At 41.6% G+C, this 20972-nt stretch overlaps 1 protein-coding gene across 1 annotated transcript in view; it reads left to right on the forward strand.

The window, feature by feature from the left end:
* Nucleotides 1–20972, forward strand: part of LOC137323922 (disco-interacting protein 2 homolog A-like) — a 215398-nt gene that overhangs the window by 173212 nt on the left and 21214 nt on the right. The window contains exons 22-32 of the mRNA XM_067988011.1: nucleotides 206–320; nucleotides 6225–6426; nucleotides 7745–7854; nucleotides 9113–9193; nucleotides 10493–10616; nucleotides 13565–13686; nucleotides 15381–15492; nucleotides 16099–16208; nucleotides 16995–17125; nucleotides 19649–19817; nucleotides 20114–20284. Of these exons, the coding sequence (XP_067844112.1) occupies nucleotides 206–320; nucleotides 6225–6426; nucleotides 7745–7854; nucleotides 9113–9193; nucleotides 10493–10616; nucleotides 13565–13686; nucleotides 15381–15492; nucleotides 16099–16208; nucleotides 16995–17125; nucleotides 19649–19817; nucleotides 20114–20284 (1447 nt within the window). The remainder of the gene's footprint in view (nucleotides 1–205; nucleotides 321–6224; nucleotides 6427–7744; nucleotides 7855–9112; nucleotides 9194–10492; nucleotides 10617–13564; nucleotides 13687–15380; nucleotides 15493–16098; nucleotides 16209–16994; nucleotides 17126–19648; nucleotides 19818–20113; nucleotides 20285–20972) is intronic.

Here is a 20972-nt window from a genome sequence, read left to right on the forward strand (position 1 = left end):
AGTTCAGTGACTTTGTAAAGTCATTCTCCAGTAATGTTATAAACCATGAGTGCTGTTCACACACCAGTTTCCCCTTTAATGATGTCTCTATATTGTATATTTCAAATATACACTTACACAGAGAAGGGACTAATGCCTGTATCGTATACCATGCAAATACTCCCAAACAGAATTCTTATTTACCCTCCTCCTGTCTCTGTCTTAGGATAGCGGTGTTTTCAGTGAATGTACTCCATGACGAACGCATTGTATTGGTGGCAGAGCAGCGACCAGATGCATCTGAAGAGGACAGTTTTCAGTGGATGAGTAGAGTCCTGCAGGTAATTAAATTGTGTTATCTCTGGAGATGGGCTGTTTCGATTTTGCTTGAGATGCTCGGAGTACTTAAACCACATGACCACCTACAAAAGGGTTTTGAGCATTGCAAATATTCCAAATGTGCATTGGTTTCCTTTGAAATTTTATTTTGTATCTTAAGATTCTATTCAGAAGAAATTTTATTTTATTTGTCCCATAGATGTTAGAATCATAGAATCGTTACAGCGTCCTAGGGGACTCGAGATATGGGGATCGGGCAGGAAAGAGGAGTTGAGGTTGAAGATCTGATTGAATAGCGGAGCAGGCTCGAGGGGCCGAGTGGCCTACTCCTGCTCCTATTTCTTATGTTCTTAGCACAGAAGGAGGCCATTCGGCCCTTCGAATCTGTGCTGGCTCCTAAAAAGAACAATCCAGTTAGTCCCATTCCCCCGCTCTTTCCCCGTAGCCCTGCAAATTTTTTCCCTTCAGGTATTTATCCAATTCCTTTTTGAAAACCACAATTAAATCTGCATCCACCACCCTTTCAGGTAGTGCATTCCAGATCATAACTACTCACTGCGTAAAATAGTTTTTCCTCACGTCGCCTTTGGTTCTTTTGCCAGTCACCTTAAATCTATGTCCTCTGGTTCTCGACCTTTCCGCCAATGGGAACAGCTTTTCTTTATTTACTTTAGAAAAACCCATCATGATTTTGAACACTTCTATCAAATCTCCTCTCAACCTTCTTTGCTGTAAGAAGAACAACCTCAGCTTCTCCAGTCCATCCATGTAACTGAAGTCCTTCATCCCTGGAAACATTCTCGTAAATCTTTTCTGCACCCTCTATAAGGCCTTCACATCCTTCCTAAAGTGCAGTGCCCAGATTTGGACACAATACTCCAGTTGTTGCCGAACCAGTGTTTTATAAAGGTTCAGCATAACTTCCTTGCTTTTGTACTGTATCCCTCTATTTATAAAGCCCAGGATCCCGTTTGCTTTTTTAACTGCTTTCTCAACCTGTCCTGTCATCTTCAAATATTTGTGCACATATACCCACAGGTCTCTCTGTTGCTGCACCCCATTTAGAATTTTATCATTTAGTTTGTATTGATCTCCTCATTCTTCCTGACAAAGTGTATCACTTCGCACTCCTCTGCATTAATTTTCATCTGCCGTGTGTCCGCCCATTCCACCAGCCTGTCTGTGTCCTCTTGAGATCTATTACTATGCTCCTCACTGTTGACTACACTTCCAAATTTTGTGTCATTTGCAAATTTTGAAATTGTGACCTGTACACCCAAATCCAAGTCATTAATACATAATCAAAAAATGCAGTGGTCCTAGTACTGACCCCCGGAGAACACCATTGTATACCTTCTTCCAGTCCAAAAAATAACCGTTCACCACTACTCACTGTTTCCTGTCACTTAGCCGATTTCGTATCCATGTCGCCACTGCTCCTTTTATTTTTAGGGCTTCAATTTTGCTGACAAGCTTATTATGTGGCACTTTATCAAACGCCTTTTGAAAGTCTATATACACATCAACAGCATTGCCCTCATCAACCCCCTCTGTTACCTCATCAAAAAACTCAATCAAGTTAGTTAAATACGATTTGCCTTTAACAAATCCTTTTTTGAACATGGGTGTAACATTTACAATTCTCATTCCTCTGGCACCACCCCTATGAGGTTGTTTGGAAGATTATGGCCACCCCTAAGGATGTTTGGAAGATTATGGCCAGCACCTCTGCAATTTTCACCTTTACTTCCCTTGGCAACTTAGGATGCATCCCATCTGGACCGGGTGACTTATCTGCTTTAAGCATAGCCAGCCTTTCTAGTACCTCCTCTTTATCAATTTCCACCCCATCCAGTATCTCAACTACCTCCTTTTACTGTGACTTTGGCAGTATCTTCTTCCTTGGTAAAGACAGATGCAAAGTGTTGACCGGAGGTCACCGGTTACGGTTATTGGCTTAGTACAAAGAGGAGAAGAGTCAATTCTCTCTTAACTCTCAATTCGCTTTATTCACGTCGTTAGATCATATACATATAGCTTATTCGTCTGGTTAGATATAGACATGCAGTTTGCACCAGGTTATAGAGTTTTATACCCAAACTAGGATCTAAACGCACACTCACGAGGTTTCTCTGACACTCCCTGAGTGGTCACAGAATATAAAGGCTAACACCCGAAAGGAGAAGAGTTAGTTCTCTCTTAACTCTCAATTCGCTTTATTCACGTTGTTAGATCATATACATATGGCTTATACGTCTGGTTAGATATAGACATGCAGTTTGCACCAGGTTATAGAGTTTTATACCCAAACTAGGATCTAAACGCACACTCACGAGGTTTCTCTGACACTCCCTGAGTGGTCACAGAATATAAAGGCTAACACCCGAAAGGAGAAGAGTTAGTTCTCTCTTAACTCTCAATTCGCTTTATTCACGTTGTTAGATCATATACATATGGCTTATACGTCTGGTTAGATATAGACATGCAGTTTGCACCAGGTTATAGAGTTTTATACCCAAACTAGGATCTAAACACACACCCACTAGGTTTCTCTGATACTCCCTGAGTGGTCACAGAATATAAAGGCTAATACCCGAAAAGGAGAGCTGATGCTGGCCAGGCGTTCCGTTCTCTCTCTCTTTCGACGTTGTCTCTACGTCCCTGATGTAGGTTCTTCCACTTCCGCGATGGTTGGTCTCCGGAGTCTTTGCTGGCTCCACGCCCGAGATTCTTCATTCTTATTCCGAATCTTATCTCTTCAAGCTGTGCTGTCTCTCTCCCGTTCGTTTAGGCTTGCTCGCCTAGTCCGTGTCTTCTCCTCATTGGCTCTGTCCCAAGGACTTAGGTAGCATTACCTCATTACTCCTTTTCTAAATAAGGACTTGTGTCTTATCACATCTCCTTTGTCTTTCACGAAACTTAGCTAATTCAAACCGGTTCCAGCCAGCTCAGGCCAGCGACTGAACTCAGGTTACTTCAGTTCAAAAGTTGCTTTTGCCTGTGTGTCAGCAGTTCGGAATAAACTCAGTAGTTTCTGCAACCCCTGGCCAACATAAGTACTCATTTAGTACCTCAGCCATACCCACTGCCTCCATGTGTAGATCTCCTTATTGGTCCCTAATCAGCCCCACCCCTCCTCTTACTACCCATTTACTATTTATATGCCTATAAAAGACTTTTGGATTCCCTTTTATGTTAGTTGCAAGTCTATTCTCACTCCCTGTTTGCCCCTCTTATTTCATTTTTCACTACTTCTCTGTGCTTTCTATATTTAGCCTGGTTCTCACTTTTATTATCAACCTGACATCTGTCATAGGCCCCTTTTTTCTGCTTCATCTTACTCTCTATCTCTTTCATCATCCATGGAACTCTGGCTTTGGTTGCCCTAACTTTCCCCCTCGTGGGAATGTACCTGGACTGTACCCGAACCATCTCCTCTTTAAAGGCTGTCCATTGTTCGATTACAGTTTTGCCTGCCAATCTTTAATTCCAATTTACCCAGGCCAAATCCGTTCTCAACCCACTGAAATTGGCTGTCCTCCAATTAAGTATTTTTACTCTCGATTGCTCCTTGTCCTTTTTCATAACTAATCTATTATACCTTATGATACTATGATCACTGTTCCCTAAATGTTCCTCCACTGACACTTGCTCCGCTTGACCCACCTCATTCCTCAAAACCAGATCCAGCAATGCCTCCTACTTCATTGGGCCAGAAACATATTGATCAAGAAAGTTCTCCTGAAAACACTCCAGAAATTCCTCCCCCTCTTTGCCCTTTACATTATTACTATCCCAGTCTATATTAGGATAGTTGAAGTCCCCCATTATCACTACTCTATAGTTCTTGCACCTCTCTGTAATTTCCCTGCAATTGTGCTCCTCTATATCCTTCCCACTAGTTGGTGGCCGAAAGAATACACCCAGTAATGTAATGGCCACCTCTATTGTTTCTTACCTCTAACCAAATAGATTCTGTCCTTGACCCCTCAAGGACATCCTCTCGCTCCAGCACTGCAATATTCTTCTTAATCATTACTGCCATTCACCCCCCCCCCCTCCTTTTGTTTCCTTCCCTATCTTTCCTGAACGCCTTGTATCCAGGAATATTTAGGACCCAATCCTGCCCTTTTTTGAGCGAGGTCTCCGTTATCGCCACATCATCATATTTCCGCATAGCTATTTGTGCCTGCAGCTCACCAACCTTGTTTACCACGATGCGTTTACACGCATGCACTCTAAGCCTATCTTCGACCCTCCCTTATTCTCTTAGTCTGATCCCACCTAATACTGTACTATTTCTTACTCTAGTGCTATCTGCCTCTCCCAATCCTTTGTGCACCTTGTTTCTCCTTGCTACATCCTGGTGCCCATCCCCTGCCAAATTGGTTTAAACCCCCACCCCCAAAACCACACCAGTGAACCTCCCTGCAAGCACATTGGTCCCAGCTCTGTTGAGGTACAACCCATCCGTCTTGAACAGGTCCCTTCTGCCCCAGAACTGGTCCTGATGCCCCAAGAATTTGAAGCCCTCCCTCCTGCACCATGTCTCTAGCCACGCATTAATCTGCCTTATCTTGCTATTTTTGTACTCACTAGTGCGTGGCATTGGGAGTAATCCACAGATTACTATCTTTTTGAGGTCCTACTTTTTAACTTCCTCCCTAATTCCTGACATTCTAGCTGCAAGACCTCATCCCTTTCCTTTCCTATGTCATTGGTACCCACGTGGACCATGATTTCTGGCTGTACCCCTTCCCCCGCAGAATGTTCTGCACCCTCTCTGTGATGTCTTTTACCCTGGCACCAGGGAGGCAACACACCATGCGGGACTCACATTGACGGTCACAGAAATGCTTGTCTGTCCTCCTGACTATCGAATCCCCTATGACTACTGCATTTCTGCACTTCACTGTGCTCCTCTGTGCAATCCTTTGTCCCCTGGTGCCATGCTCACGATTGCACTTCTTTGTGGTGTTGTCATCCTCACTGTGAATACCGGTTTAACAGTGCTACACACCCACAAGATTCCTGCACTGCCTGCCTCTTCCTACCCTTTCGGATGACCACCCATTTGCCATCCTGAACTCTCTGTGGCTGCGGGGTGACCACCTCCTGGAACGTACAATCCAGGAAACCTTCAACCTCCCTTATGCTCTGCAGTGATTTCAGCTTCCCCTCAGGCTCAGAAACCCTTAGCTTGAGCTCGAGCAACTGGAGGCATTTCCTGCAAATGTGGCCGTCCAGGACGCAGGAATTGCAGGCAATGGGTCTCAGCTGCCAGTCCATTATATTTAGAAACTTTTTTTCCTAAATTTCCTTTAGATAGCTGTTCCAGCTTTAGTTGCTCAAAAATATTGTATACTTGTATCAACCTCAGTAAGATGATCAAGAAATGATCCAGTGGCTCAAGTTATAATGTGATTCATACTAAAATTAAAGATTAATTAAAACAAAATGTTTACATTTCACCCTTATTTCTCTTGACCTAGAAATTACTACCGCCAATATTAGCAGATGAATGCTTAATTTGCTGAAAGATATTCCTCTGTCCATAATTTTAATGCAGATTAAGCAGCTTATTTTGAAATAGTGTGCAGAGGGATGTCGTACAAATGCAAGTATTTGTCCATTAATATCACCAACAACAATTTCTAGGCCTATATCTCAGACACCTTTGTAAATATAATGGGTGGAATACAGGTTATTGGACACTTCATTCAACTTTGGGACATTAGCACATTCTGCTGCTGCCAGGGTTGCAGAATGCTATCAGTGGCGGACTTAACATTGCTTTGAAGCTAATGAAGAGGAAATATTTTTGGCTATAGTGCAGTTTTTTGGCAAGTGAGACTCTTCAGATTAGATTAAGAGTAAGATAATCATCTTGTGCTGCTCTCTTCCAGGCTATCGACAGTATCCATCAGGTAGGAGTGTATTGCCTGGCCTTGGTACCTGCTAACACACTTCCTAAGACTCCTTTAGGAGGCATCCACCTGTCTGAGACCAAACAGCGCTTTCTGGAGGGCATGTTGCACCCATGTAATGTCTTAATGTGCCCCCACACCTGTGTCACCAACCTTCCCAAGCCTAGGCAGAAACAGCCAGGTAAGTATAAGCTACCATAGCCTATTCGGAATACATTTGAATGAGTTGGTTGAGCATAATGGTCTTTTCTCATTCCTAGTCTTGTGTTTCACAGTTTTAACAGTTTGACAGCTTCCTTTTTTGTACTGTTGTTACACTATATTGCTTCATATGTAGATTGGGAGTTTGAAGTTTTTAACGCTCTAAATGACATGTGCTAAATAAATGTGTTTTAAAAATATCCTTGGCCTACAATGAGTTTACATTCTTATTTCATATAGTTATCGAAAAATGCTTTCCTAACTCTCCATGTATTTAAGTTAAAAAGGGAAATAGCTTACAGTAAGTTTAGAAAATAAATTCATGAAGCAGTGGCTAGCCTCAATCAGAGCCACAATTTCTGTACAAATTCTAAGCTGGGGCACTGAAATATGTTTAAAATTATAAAATCTTTCTTTAAAATTTGTTTTCTCCTTCATTTTTCTCTCCATGGCATTAGGGGTGCAATTATCTGTGTACTGGTTGCCCACAGGCACCTTGTTCTATTGGGCATTGTTTAAATGTGAGCCGAGACAGCAGATTTCGGCCATAGCAGCCAAGGTGATGTCCACAGGCATGCACATCCCAGCTGGCATTACAGAATAACCGTATCAGCAACCGTAGTCCATTTTTCACTTTCCTAGCCCAAAGGTGTGTAGGTCCCCAACAGTGCTGAGATTAGCCAGAGTGACCAAATCTGGTACTTCTATATGGTGCAGTTTTACACCACTTGCTGCAATTCCACACTGAGCCATTGGGTGAGCATAAATCACTTATTTATTAAATGGGATGTTTTCCTTTGGGTGAACATTGGTAGATTTTCGGTCAGTGATTCATTGACTCACCTGCCTGTCACATTGTAGAGTATTCCTCGAAACACTTTTATATTCTCACCTGGCTGCATTGGGGTGGAGTCCCTCTCCACCCCTCTACATTAGGTTTGTGTTGGAGGGGTGGAATCTGTGACATATTGACTCCCCTCTGTGGAATCGCACACATTGACCCCTATCTTTCATCTGTTTGAAGGGGACAGCTATCAAGAAGAAATATAAATTTAGAAAAAATTATTAGAATAAACTAAAAACTTGAGAGTTCTTCACTTTCCCTGTGCCAGTGATTTAAATTTCCAATTTTAATAGGGAGTAATATATCCTGAGGAATTAAAAAATACAGTTCAGTCAAAGGATATTTTGTTCTGTCACAGACTCCCTAACTAAAATGATGAATTGATCCACTGAAAAGTGACGGTCTTCTTTCTTCTCATCGTTTTTTTTTTCTCCTTGTTTGTTCTTGAATGCAGAGGTGGGACCTGCTTCCATGATAGTTGGTAACCTTGTGGCAGGAAAGCGAATTGCACAGGCCTCAGGCAGGGATGTCACCCAGTTTGAGGACAATGATCAGGCCAGAAAGGTATGGCGTTCTGTGTACTGTAAGAATATTAATTTAATTATGTTATGCTCTGTTCAGGGTATTGGATGCTTCTTTCATAAACCATTAATAGGGTCTCTAAGGCAGAAAATTAATCCTGATGTTTTGTGGCCCCACCAAAAGACATGAGGGTACTGACCAATTTCAGGCTCGAGAACGACAAACTAATTCCTCAGAAAGGACCATTTCAAAATAACATTGTCTCATTATTCAGTTTTGACAGAAGGTGACAGTAGGATGTGTATTACAAAAGTTATGCTTACAGATGAGAAATTAAGAGACCTTTTTCTATGCAGCGAGTTATGATGATCTGGAATGCACTGCCTGAAAGGGTGGTGGAAGCAGATTCAATAGTAACTTTCAAAAGGGAATTGGATAAATACTTGAAAAGGAAAAATTTGCAGGGCTAAGAGGAAACAGCAGGGGAGTGGGACTAATTGGATAGCTCTTTCAATGAGCTGGCATAGACACGATGGGCTGAATGGCCCCCTTCTGTGCAGGATGATTCTATGAATCTATGAGCTGCTGACCATATATTTTGAGAAAAAGCATTTTCATGTCGTCAGAAGATGTAATATTTGTGATTCCACACCCAAGAAAAGAACAAGCAATGTGGGTTTCTTTCCTTTTAAATTACTTCGGCTCTCTATCTTCAAAAAAAAACTGTAAGCATGGACAGCACATTTCCAAAAACTGGTTCAAGGCTTATGTTGATTGTCAGCTTCTTCCACCCTGGCTAGAAGAAGGCCAACTGTTCATGCTCTTGCATTCGTCTGTTTGTTTCTGAGTGTATGTAAATTGTTTATGCAGCTGACACTGCTCTATGCTGCTTGATGCACCATTGTGTAAGGTGTATTGAAGGGAATGATTGCAAGAATTCCTCTGGCAGCTATTTGTAACCACCTTGTAAATGTGTTTTTTGGAATACTTTTATGATGTTGCTACATTTAGCAACGGAGCAATTCCCCCTGGTAAGTGAGCCAGCTGCTCAACTTTCCCCACCAGCAAATTATTTGTATACAAATTTAATTTCAAGAAAAATGCTGCCCCCCATGTAACAGGAATTTATTTCTGTTTGGAAAATCTGCTTTGTGCTGCTATATACGTTGATGCATTATTTGGTGTGACAAAATGCCAGCTGAAAGGATGTATTTTGTTGTTGCAGCTCTGGTCTTTTAACCATGTATCTGACATCTGTAGTACCTCTGCTGCTTAATGATATTTCCCTTTGTTTTTCCAGTTTCTGTTCTTGGCAGATGTTCTGCATTGGCGGGCTCAGACCACTCCAGATCATCCTCTCTTTCTCCTCCTAAATGCCAAGGTATGTTCAGAGAATTAATTCTTAGGAGAGAGAGAATTCAAATCAAAATGTAACAAATAAGAGTTGTTCAGTTATTTGTTAGTGATGTCTAGCATTTTCATCTGGAATTGTATGGTACATAAGTGTACCAACTGAAGATCCAACAGACCGTAGTGGGATGTCAAGGATGTAGTTGCCCATAGAGAAAAATTAGTGGAAAACAATAGGATGTGTACAATGATTTTTACATCCTTCAGCACATCTTGCATCATTGTCTCTGTATCCCACTGTTTTGATATATTTCCTAATCTATATTATATTATGATTTGTATATGCCTATTATTATAAAAATAGTAGCGTAACATGCATTTCCCTACCACCACACTTTTCAGCTACAGTTCAAGTGTTACACTCAAATATTAAGGTTGCACTTCAAAAGAAAGAAAAATATAAAGAAACAAAGCAACTCTCCAGGAACACACATTACTGGAGTCAGAATGCCTATACCTTCTTTTTTGACCTCTGAATGAATTCAGCCAGTATTTACTTGAAAGGAGCAACTTCTTAATTGACCTTTTAGTCTAGTGTTTAATTATTAGTAATTAGATTTTGTATCCTCTAAGGGTTAAGTACCTACGGTTTAGCAGGTATAATGCCCCTGTTATCAAACAGAGTATCCTTCGACTTTGTGCGAGCCGCACCATGGGAGACTTGCTAGTATACATAAAGCATGGCACTCCTGATATCACACATTAAATGTCAGACTTTGTTACAGATTAGAACAATTTTAAATTAATGCTAGTACTTCTGAAATATCAATCATTTTCCAATCTGCAAAATTTCCTGACCAAGCAACAGTTAAGCACTGCACCCAGCTTGTGTTTACTTAACAATTAGACTCTGTAGATTCAAAAGGACACAGCTCAACCTTAGTAGCAGCATAATACATTATGAATTGCATCGTATAATACTCCTGTCCTTTTAAAACAGTGCATCATTCAACTTTCTAAGCAATGCCGTGGAAGACCTTTTAGAATGAGTGTATCATTAATGTGATATCGCACATTGTGGAGCAGAGAGATATGTGGAGAGGCAAAAGAGAAATTTTTTGGAATCTGTGTTGGTAGCTGGTGTAATGGAATAGGTGGGTGTAATATTAGGGGTTGGTAAAATCTATGTGCCTAGAGGTCAGAAAGTATGGAGTGCACTGATCACGGAACTCCGGAGGGGAGAATCTACATGGAGAGATATTTGTGACGGCAGTTCCATCTTACACATCCTGAAGTGTTTTTTTTTAAAAAGTTTTTTTTTCCCCATCAGGGTACCATTGTGAATACAGCGACATGTATACAACTGCATAAGAGAGCAGAGAGAGTGGCTGCAGCTTTGTTAGAAAAAGGACGTCTCAACACTGGGGACCATGTGGCCTTGGTTTACCCACCAGGTAAACAGGACAGTGTGCTACTTCTTTGACATCATCTTTGTGGTTAAATAAGCCTATTTGCTTCAGGCAGGTTGCTGTTGAATCAGGTAACTCTAGCAGCAGAATGTTTACTCATTCATCCAAGAGGATTAGTAGGGGATCTGTTGTGTTTTGGGTTTTCTAACTATTTGACCTAGGAGGGATTTTGGATCAATTCGTATTAGGATGAGGTTGCTAAGTTAAATTTAGCTCAGAAGAAGCTAAATGCACAACAGACAGCTGTTGGGGATGCAGATTAGAATTCAGCATTTAGAATTAGCTGGAGTATCATCAATTCTGGGTACCATACATTAGGAAGGATGTCAAGGCCTTAAAGAGGGTGCAGTGGAGATTTGCTAGAATGGTGCCATGGGTGAGGGACTTCACTTATGTGGAGAGACTGGAGAAGCTGGTGGTCTCCTTCGAGCAGAGAAGGTTCATGGGAGATTTAATAAAGGTGTTAACAATCGTGGAGGGTATTGATAGAGTAAATAAGGAGTAACTGTTTCCAGTGGCAGAAGGGTCGGTAGCCAGAGGACAGTGATTTAAGTAATTGGCAAAAGAACCAAAGGCGAGGTGAGATTTTTTTTTTACACAGTGAGTTATGATCTGGAATGCACTGCCTGAAAGGGTGGTGGAAGCAGATTCAGTGGTAGCTTTCAAAAGGGAATTGAATAAATACTTGAAGGGAAAAATTTGCAGGACTATGGGGAAACGGGAGGGGAGTGGGACTAATTGGATAGCTCTTTCAAAAAGCCGGTATAGGCACGATGGGCCAAATGGCCTCTTTTAGTGCTGTATCATTCTGTGATTCTATAAAGGATTAGATTCAGACAAACTGACTGAAGAAATGGTACTTCCAGCATACCACATCAGCGTGGGATGACGGAGATTCATTAAACTCGTTCCAAGTAAACATTTGCAAATGGTGTGTTGGAATGGCTTCATTTGTGTGAGCTCAGTAGGGGGTGGGTACCTAGATCCAATACCTAGGAGAGGGGTAGACTGTTTGATTAGCATCTTGACAGGCCAATCCTCGTGCACAGAGAGCTCAGAAGGGTCAAAAGTCAAGCTTTTGGCTTCCTAATCAGCTAGGAAAGGAGGACACAGTCTGCAGGTTTCGGTTAAGAAAATTAAACACAGAGAGTCAGAGCTCTCTGCTTAAGTTCAGTGCAACTAGTTCCAGTGAATTTACTAATCAGGAAAGTGTATGTAGGCTACTAACAGGGATAGTGTGACATGCTTTGTTATTTTCCTGTTGCAAGGCGCATTATGAAATAGTTTAAAGTTCACTGTGAATGTTATTTTGTTTGTTCATATATCATACGTAAAATCAATCAGCCTGTTACTTGATAATTGGCCTCGTCTCACTAATGTTCATTAGTCCGCTTCCAGAAGAGAGGAGAACCAGGTGCGAGATTACCTTATCTAGTTCACATAACATGGAGATTCATTGTTCCAGGTCATCCTATCTTATGACTAGATGGGGCAGTAAAGGTAAACTCCTGATCATGGGGGACATACGGTCAGCTTAAAGGAGAGACCAGTGATGCTGAACTTGAGAGACTATCTTGTGCAGAAATTTCTAACATTCCAGCAGCACTGGGTGGTAGAAGTTTTGAACTCTCTTCCGCAAATAATAGTAGTTCTAGCAGCAGCTAGTTCAGTTGTTAATTTTAAATCTGAGATTGATAAATTTTTGTTAACCAAAGTTATTAAGGGATACGGGGCTAACATGAAATTAGGTCACAGATTTGCCATGATCTACTAGGATGCTACCGGGACTTGATGGTTTGACTTACAAGGAGAGGTTAGACAGACTGGGACTTTTTTCCCTGGAGAGTAGGAGGTTAAGGGGTGATCTTATAGAAGTCTATAAAATAATGAGGGGCATAGATAAGGTAGATAGTCAAAATCTTTTCCCAAAGGTAGGGGAGTCTATAACGAGGGGGCATAGATTTAAGGTGAGAGGGGAGAGATACAAAAGGGTCCAGAGGGGCAATTTTTTCACTCAAAGGGTGGTGAGTGTCTGGAACGAGCTGCCAGAGGCAGTAGTAGAGGCGGGTACGATTTTGTCTTTTCAAAAGCATTTGGACAGTTACATGGGTAAGATGGGTATAGAGGGATATGGGCCAAGTGCAGGCAATTGGGACTAGCTTAGTGGTATAAACTGGGCGACATGGACATGTTGGGCCGAAGGGCCTGTTTCCATGTTGTCACTTCTATGATTCTATGATTCTATCTCATTGAATGGCAGAACAGGCTCAAGGGGCTAAATGGCCTACTCCTGTTCCTATGTTCCTTGTTCAGCAGCACAGTGTTTGCATACTTCGCTCGAGAAAATTGGTTGGTATAGCGATGATCAAAGCAGTGTTTAATAGTGTTTCCTTTTTCTACAGCTGATGCTGTCCAACTTTTTTTTTAAATCACACAACTCATAATGTAACAAAGTTGTCATTTAGACATCACCAAAACTTTAGGAAAATGGGATTTGATCTCCTTAAAATTGTTTATTTTAGCTGTGTGGCACAGAGGTGTATTGAAGCTTCAGGCAGTAGTTATGTACTGTCAGGGCAGTCAGGAACTACCTGACAAACACATTGCATGGGCAGGGGACAGTGAGACTATCACAGTTTGACAGTCCAATTGTTGCAATTTGATTTCTTTCTGTATCAATAAACCTGGTACTCTACCCTGGGAAGGTTTAGCCAACTAACTTTTGTTTCATCAGTGGAGATTCTGTAACAGATGGATGCCACTGAATTAGTATTGGTTGTTGTATCCCCGTTTGGCTTCCCAATCAATTGTGAACAGAGACTTTTACCTCACAGACTGGGTGAAATCCCATAGACTTAACTTACAGAGTGACTTCTGAAAGGCTAGTAAATCTCAGTACTGCACAAACTGTTTCATTCTGCTTCTTCCTACAGGTATTGACCTCATAATGACTTTCTATGGATGCCTGTATGCAGGATGTGTGCCTGTCACTGTGCGACCGCCTCACCCACAAAATCTTGCCACCACATTACCCACTGTCAAGATGATTGTAGAGGTATGAAATCAAACTTCTGCACTGTTTAGAATTTAATAACTTCAAGCACCTTTCTAGAAAACATGATTTCATGCTGTACCATTTAGAAATTGATGTCCCTAACTGTAGGAATTATAAGATGAGCTACATTGCCATCCCTACAGTAGGATTAACTACAAATCTTGTACTATGAGGTATGTTGGCACCCTTGAATGAGAGAGTCACACTGAGGTCCACTGAGGTAGAAACAGTAATTAATGGAACTGGAGCGCAACTCACTGCTTACCATACAGAGGCAATAACTGATAGAACTACATCATGAGGCATACTCCCAGAAGTAATCTCTTTTGCTTACGCGCACACATACACTGATGAGGTTATGGCACGAGACTGCACTACCTATACAGAGAGAATTATTGATGGCAGTACATCATGTGTCATTTTGCTGTGCATGTAGAGCGAAAGGTTGATGGAAATCTAACGTGTCAATCTGCTGTCCATATGGAGGGAATTTGGCTGAATTCTGAAAAAGCTGTTGCAGGTTTACATTGCTCTTTTGAAAATAGCTTGTTTATACTACCTGTTTATAGCAATGTTGCAACCTGTGCTGTAACTAAGATTCTGGATTGAAATCAGCTCAAACCAGTTATACTGTAGCTTTCATACCAATGCCTTGTTCAGTATATGCTCTTAACTGAAGTAAACCAGTATTGGTATTCTAGCAGCCATGATCATGCAAATCTTGTACTCAACAAAGGTTCTTTTTCTCTTTGATGGTCAGAAATACTGCCTTCTACCTCTAGTGTAAATGGGGAAAACTCAATCTTATCAAACCAGCACCTGAATAAGTGAAAGTCTTTGCACCAGATAATTATGTAAATAGGATGAGTTGGAATTCAAGGTGAGATGACACTGAAATCACTGCACTGAGGGAGCTGGTTTATAATCGCTCTTTCACACCAGACAAATATGGCCTCGGGTTCACAAAACCTACTTCAGTATGTTACTTGTCTCCAGGCCATTTGGGTAAATGTGGAGTTCTGCTAATATAAACTTGGGATGGATCCTTCCACCATTGGTTCCCCTCACCAACTCTACATGGTGTCTTCAGCTACAAACTTGCCAAAATAAGAAAAAAATGTTTTCAAAATGAAGTCAGGGTATTTTCTCACTAGCAATAAAAAGGTCAGGCACAGGTAGCTTCTGTCACTATGCTGAAGTTGCTTATTTATCGAGGCTCGTTTACATCACAATCAAAAAACGTGTCACTGCTATGTTTCACTGAAATTAAAGTGACTCGGCATTCATATTAGAAATGAAAAGAAATATATGCTGCAATTCTGATATAAAAACAGAAAATGCTGAATTTGATTGAAGAGTCCTACCCAAAACGCTGGCTATCTTTCTCTCTGATGCTAATTGGCCTACTGTGCGTTCGCAGCATCTTCTGTTTTTGTTTTTGATTTTTGGTATTGGCACTGTAGGAATGATGAAAGCTAGAGCAATGAATCTGTGCAAAGGAAATTGTCATGCTGCGGTGTCAACAGCAGTAACGACCTCAGGGAAAATAATGGGTGGTTGAGTGGTGTTTTGGGCAGCTCAAGTCTCTGCATGACACATCCATTGCTACTCTCAAATTCTGGTCATTAACTGAACATCTCCAATGATTCTGTAGAGGTTGTGGTCACTGACTGTTGTTTCTTTTGTCCCTCTAGGTAAGCAAATCTGTCTGCATACTCACGACACAAGCTATATTGAAACTACTCCGTTCAAAGGAAGCAGCTGCAGCCGTGGATATCAAGACGTGGCCCACGGTTTTAGATACCGGTAGGATTTTGTTATTTATTGATAAAGCAATAAATTAGTTAGATAATAGACTGCCTTCACGTTTATCAATCTCTTAGAGAGTTGAATAAACCTGTTACTCTGTACATTCACTTGCTGACTGTAAGTTAGCGTAACAATTTGTATCTAGCTTCATCTCATTAAAATGTTTCAGCTTGCCTTCAGTAAAGATTGGAGAAGGGCATGCATGAAAGATACAACATCCAGTTTGGATCATAAGGGGGAGTTCTATTGTTATACTATTGGATAGTTAGATATTGGGCTGTAAAGGCCTACTACTCAAGTAAGATGTTAGGACAACTTATGGGAGTCGCCAACCCTGCTGTACCCAGGAAAATATCTAGGGCAGACACGAGCCTTACAAATAACATCCTATTGAGTGCTTTAACCTGATCCAGCCAGAGTCTATTTTGCCTCTTGTGAGCAGTGAATGTAGAATTATTGAGCGTGTCAGCAGTACACATGCCTAAGTTGAGGAGAATATTACGTGGTAAGCAAAACTGCTTCACTTTTCTTGGTGGAGCTTAGTGCAGATGTTTTAAGGAAATCCCATTTTGATGATTTGACAAATTTATGTGCTTCCATTAGATGACCTACCCCGAAAGAAGCCTCCCCAGATATACAAAGCACCGACACCTGAAATGTTGGCATATTTGGACTTCAGCGTATCCACTACTGGAATCTTGGCAGGAGTGAAGGTATGGAGACTTTACTGTTGGTAGCTGTATGCGCAACTGAGGCAACTGTGGCAATTCTAAAAATGAACAAACTACAATATAATTTGACCTTCCATGCCCCTCACTATAAATATGTTTTTCATTGGTCATTAAATTGGCAGGAGATGGATTATATTTATTAAGGGGATGACAACAGGAGTTTCAGCCTGCTCACAGTCTGGGTACGGTGAGGAAGCTGAGACGAGGTAAAACCATCACCTCGCTTCTGGTGAGTGGGCACAAATAAAGTCTTGTCCATGAAGCAAGACTTCAGTCCAGTGAAGAAGTTTTTTTTAAAATTCCAGTTGGACTTATTGCTATGACAAGCATCCATTTTGATCTGTACATCCATATAATATGATGAATTTCAAGTGTTATAGTGCCTAAATCCACCAGCATAAAAGTTAACTACTTGAGTAGGCTATTTTTGGATAATGCACTTTCCCTTGCCCACAGAAAGTTTGCAGCAACAGTCTATAAATGTCCTTTATGCAAGCCTGCATGATATTATCGTAGAAATGCTTAAAGCATGCATAACCAGTTCCTTTGTTTGCTATTTGAACCGAGGAGTTAACCTGTTACAATAAAAGGGTTAACATCTCTTTTAAAATGTCTGACAGGAAATTGACACAAACCTATTAAGTGTTCACACGATAAAATCGCTCAGCATAACCTCTGTGATGGCTTCAACTTTGTAATTTACATTGGGGAAGAGGGGAATCTTGAAAATATACCTCTTCACTTGGGCATTGTTTTTATTGTCAACAGATGTCCCACGAAGCAACAAGTGCCATGTGTCGCTCCATCAAGTTGCAGTGTGAGCTATACCCTTCCCGACAGATTGCTGTTTGCCTTGACCCCTACTGTGGCCTTGGTTTTGCTCTCTGGTGCCTCTGCAGGTAAGCTAACTGTTGCTAAAACTCATTGATCCTAATGATGTAATTGAACTGCAGGAACTCAATTCCACCTTGGCAGTTACATAATTCACCAATTTGTACCAATACGAGAGACTGGAGATGCCTGAAACTATGGGATAAATTTTAACCCCCAAGAACAGGTGGGTTGGGGGTGGTGGAGTAAAAATACCCTGTTTTCAGAGTGGGATGGCATCTCGGATCCAACACGCTTGCTTCTGGGTTTAACCCAGGCAGATTTGTCTGCGTGTGGTAAGCAGACACCAGGAAGCCCCGCCCCCGCTTAAATCCGGCCGACCGATACTTAAAAGGGCAAGGTACCTCATTGAGATACTTGAGGTACTTAATATTTTGTGATTTAGAATAATAAAATAAATTTAACCTTACCAGTTTGGCAAACCCGTTCATGTCAGGTGAAAGCAGGGGGGAGGGCCGAATCCATGAGGTGAGTGCCTTTATTGCACTGCTTGTGGGCCCGGAGGAGCAGGAGTGCTTCATTTCAGGCCCATCAAGCTCACCTGGCCGACAGGACCCCTACGATCGGCTGACACCCCCCCCACCCCCCCCCCCACCATGGTAGATCCCGCTCTTCACCCGATCTCTTTCTCGGCATCCCACCCCCCCCCCCCCATCTCTTCCTCGGTCCCCCCCCAATCTCTTCCTCAGCCTCAACCCCGTGTCTTCTCTTCTCCCTCGCCGCCCCCCCACCCAGCCAGCCTTGCACTCTCTCTCTCGCACTCTCTCTCTCACGCGCTCTCTCTCTCTCTCTCTCTCTCTCTCTCTCTCGCGCTCTCTCTCCCTTCCTCCCCGGCCCCCGGTTTTCTCTCTCCGGCCTATGATCGCTTCCTCCCTTTCTCTGATCCCAAGCTGTGGCCTGCCACAGTAGGCCTTCCTGGCCGCCAGCCAGCCTGTCAATCAGCTGTCTGCCGGGCGCGAATCCCGAAAGTGAAATTGATGGGCCTCATTGCGATCCACCCACTTACCTTCAGGGTTTCGCACCCAGAAATCTCTTCTGCCCCCCTGCTCCCTTCCCAGGTCAGTTAAAATTTACCCCATATTTTTATGTAAAGAAACAACAGTGAATGTGAGACAGTCAGCATCGTAAAAGGTGTGTTTGTCATGTCACAATATACAGTCCTACTTTTGAACAAGCAAAGCAGATATCAGAATTGAAATCATAATCCCACCCTGTGCTCCACCTGTAAATATATATATATTAAAGGTATGGAACTGTAACCACTGGTTTCCAGTATTTATGATCAATCCAAAACAAAGTCAAGAACTTATTTTTGGGTTCACAAATGGCATAAATATTGTAAACCACAAGTCGCATGTGGTGTTTATGCCATGTGGAAAATTACAGATTTTTTTTCTATTTAATATTAAACATGGCAGGATTTCACAGTGTAGTGACACAGCGCATTGGAGAATTAACCTGTGAGAGTACATAGTGGGGCGCAAGTTCAAGCTTGCAACCTTTTGCATCTGAGTTCCTGGTTTCTGCTGTGCTGTGGAGGGGAGGTGCCAAATAGATGCAAGGCATTACCTCACGGGGATGGAGAGGAAAATGAGAGAGACAATCACTTGATCTAGTTTTAAAGTGACATTAGTGAAGGTCTGGTAACTGGTCACTCACCTACCTTTGCAGCTTTGCGTAGCATGAGAAGAACCAATTAAGAGAAAGTAACTTACAAAGCAGAATATTGCTTTATAACTGCCAGCAATTTTAGTTTTAATGCAGAGGCTATATATGTGAGATAAGAGGAGTGAAAAGTAAACATAGTAACAGTGACAGGATATCATTTACATTTTCACCTGAATGAATAAATAACAGGTGTTGGTTCATGTTCCAGGGCAGATTGTTGGCACAAACTGAAAGCATTTTGTTTTTAATCTCGTGTAAATTTATTTTGGGTGTGGATGGTATTTATGTTCTGGTTTTGTCCATCCATTCATACTTATATCTCTGAATACAAATTTGTCATCTTATTAGCTTAATAGTACTTCAACCAATTTTAACTAAACGTTACATGTGAGGCCCTCTCATTAAACACCCTTCCTAAGCAAGTATACTGGGAATATTCATATGAGCCATTTGTACATCTGTAAACACTGAAATGTCATAAAATGTAACCATATTCTGTATTTTGAACATACTGAATTTTCAAGCTACTGGATAAGTCCCCTCTCTGAACATATTTTCTATTGTTTAACTTAGCGATGAGCAAGTTTGAATGATGGGCAGTATTGTTTTGAGGTTTGGAAACAATCACTAAAACACTTGGGTTGATGAGTTGTCAGGTTTAGTAGTGTTTTGAATTATTTTTGGACCTCTTTTTACCCACACAAAACCATCTCTATACTTTCATACATGGATTTTTTGTGAATATCACTTATGATTTCTTTGGTAAATTGTTTAAATGTGAACTCTGCACATTATTGCACTGTTATGAGAGACATCAGATATGCATTTTTCATAATTAAACATCGATTTTTCTCTCTTCCCAGTGTTTATTCGGGTCATCAGTCCATCCTGGTCCCTCCACTTGAACTAGAGAGTAACGTCTCCCTCTGGCTCTCTGCAGTTAGTCAGTACAAAGTGCGTGTAACTTTCTGTTCCTACTCTGTAATGGAGATGTGCACCAAAGGACTTGGTGCACAAACAGATGCGCTCAAGGCAAGTGTTAATAATGGTTCTGGAATTTACCTGAGGAATTGTGCTAGTTATGCTATTTATATGAAGATGCTGTGGCAACTTGATGGCAAATGTGTTTTTTCTTTCTTCAAATCATGTTTCTCCTTGTCCAGGTTCAGGACTACTTTAAGTTAGGTGGCACACGTTGATGGCAATGAGTGCTAAGTGAAACTACTGTAGCTTCTGTTTTTAAAATCTAAGGAATGGTATCCTTTTGTCCTCCCTCGATACCACTTGTTCTTAGTGTGCACTGTGGTCTGCATATTTTCTTTTTCCAGGCAAAAGGTGTGAATCTGTCCTGTGTTCGGACATGTATGGTGGTCGCAGAGGAGCGGCCAAGAATAGCGCTTACACAATCCTTCTCAAAGTTATTTAAGGACCTTGGATTATCTCTGAGGGCTGTCAGTACAACCTTTGGCTGCAGGGTCAATGTGGCCATCTGCTTACAGGTGAGAATTTTATCCTTTGTAAACCAAATCTAAGCTGACAACCCATTGGAATAGTCTTTCCTCTAAATGAGCTATAGTCCCCAAATTGCCTGTACTTTAGACATAGTCTCATATTTTCTTCCTGTTGCTGAGGAATGACTCAGCCTCCCCTAGCTTCACTGTTTCCATTGGAATGGGCAAAATTGCAAGCTTGATAGTGATGCTTGGCATTATGTAACCAGTAACAAGAGAAAAATCTGTATTAAAACTACTATGCCCTGTAGGGGGCAGTATCAGCCATCTCTGACCTGACTGATCCAAAGCTGTTTTGTACTCTGAGGGTCTACCCAATGCAAAATGGTCCTTGCACCACCTCTTTCTCTCCACCCCCACCCCCCCACTAAAAAAACAGGAATAATCAAGTCAACACAGTTTTGATGTGACTTTAGTGCAGTTAACACTCCCACTCCCAGTCCAACCACATTGCATTGGTAGTGAAGGGAGGCATTTGGGATTTTGGAGTCCCACCCCTCTGTAGCAAAACATTGGAGGAAAATCCCAAATTTGGGTTATTGGTTTGTACTTAGACTCAATGGCTGATATAAATTGAGAATGGGAACTATATAAGATGTGAACTAATAGACAGTTTTTTTCTGATGTATGTAACTGTTTAAGCCAGCATGCCCTTATCAATGGTTTCTTGTGATGC

The sequence above is a fragment of the Heptranchias perlo genome, chromosome 7 (genome assembly GCF_035084215.1).
Source record: "Heptranchias perlo isolate sHepPer1 chromosome 7, sHepPer1.hap1, whole genome shotgun sequence".
NCBI lineage: Eukaryota > Metazoa > Chordata > Chondrichthyes > Hexanchiformes > Hexanchidae > Heptranchias > Heptranchias perlo.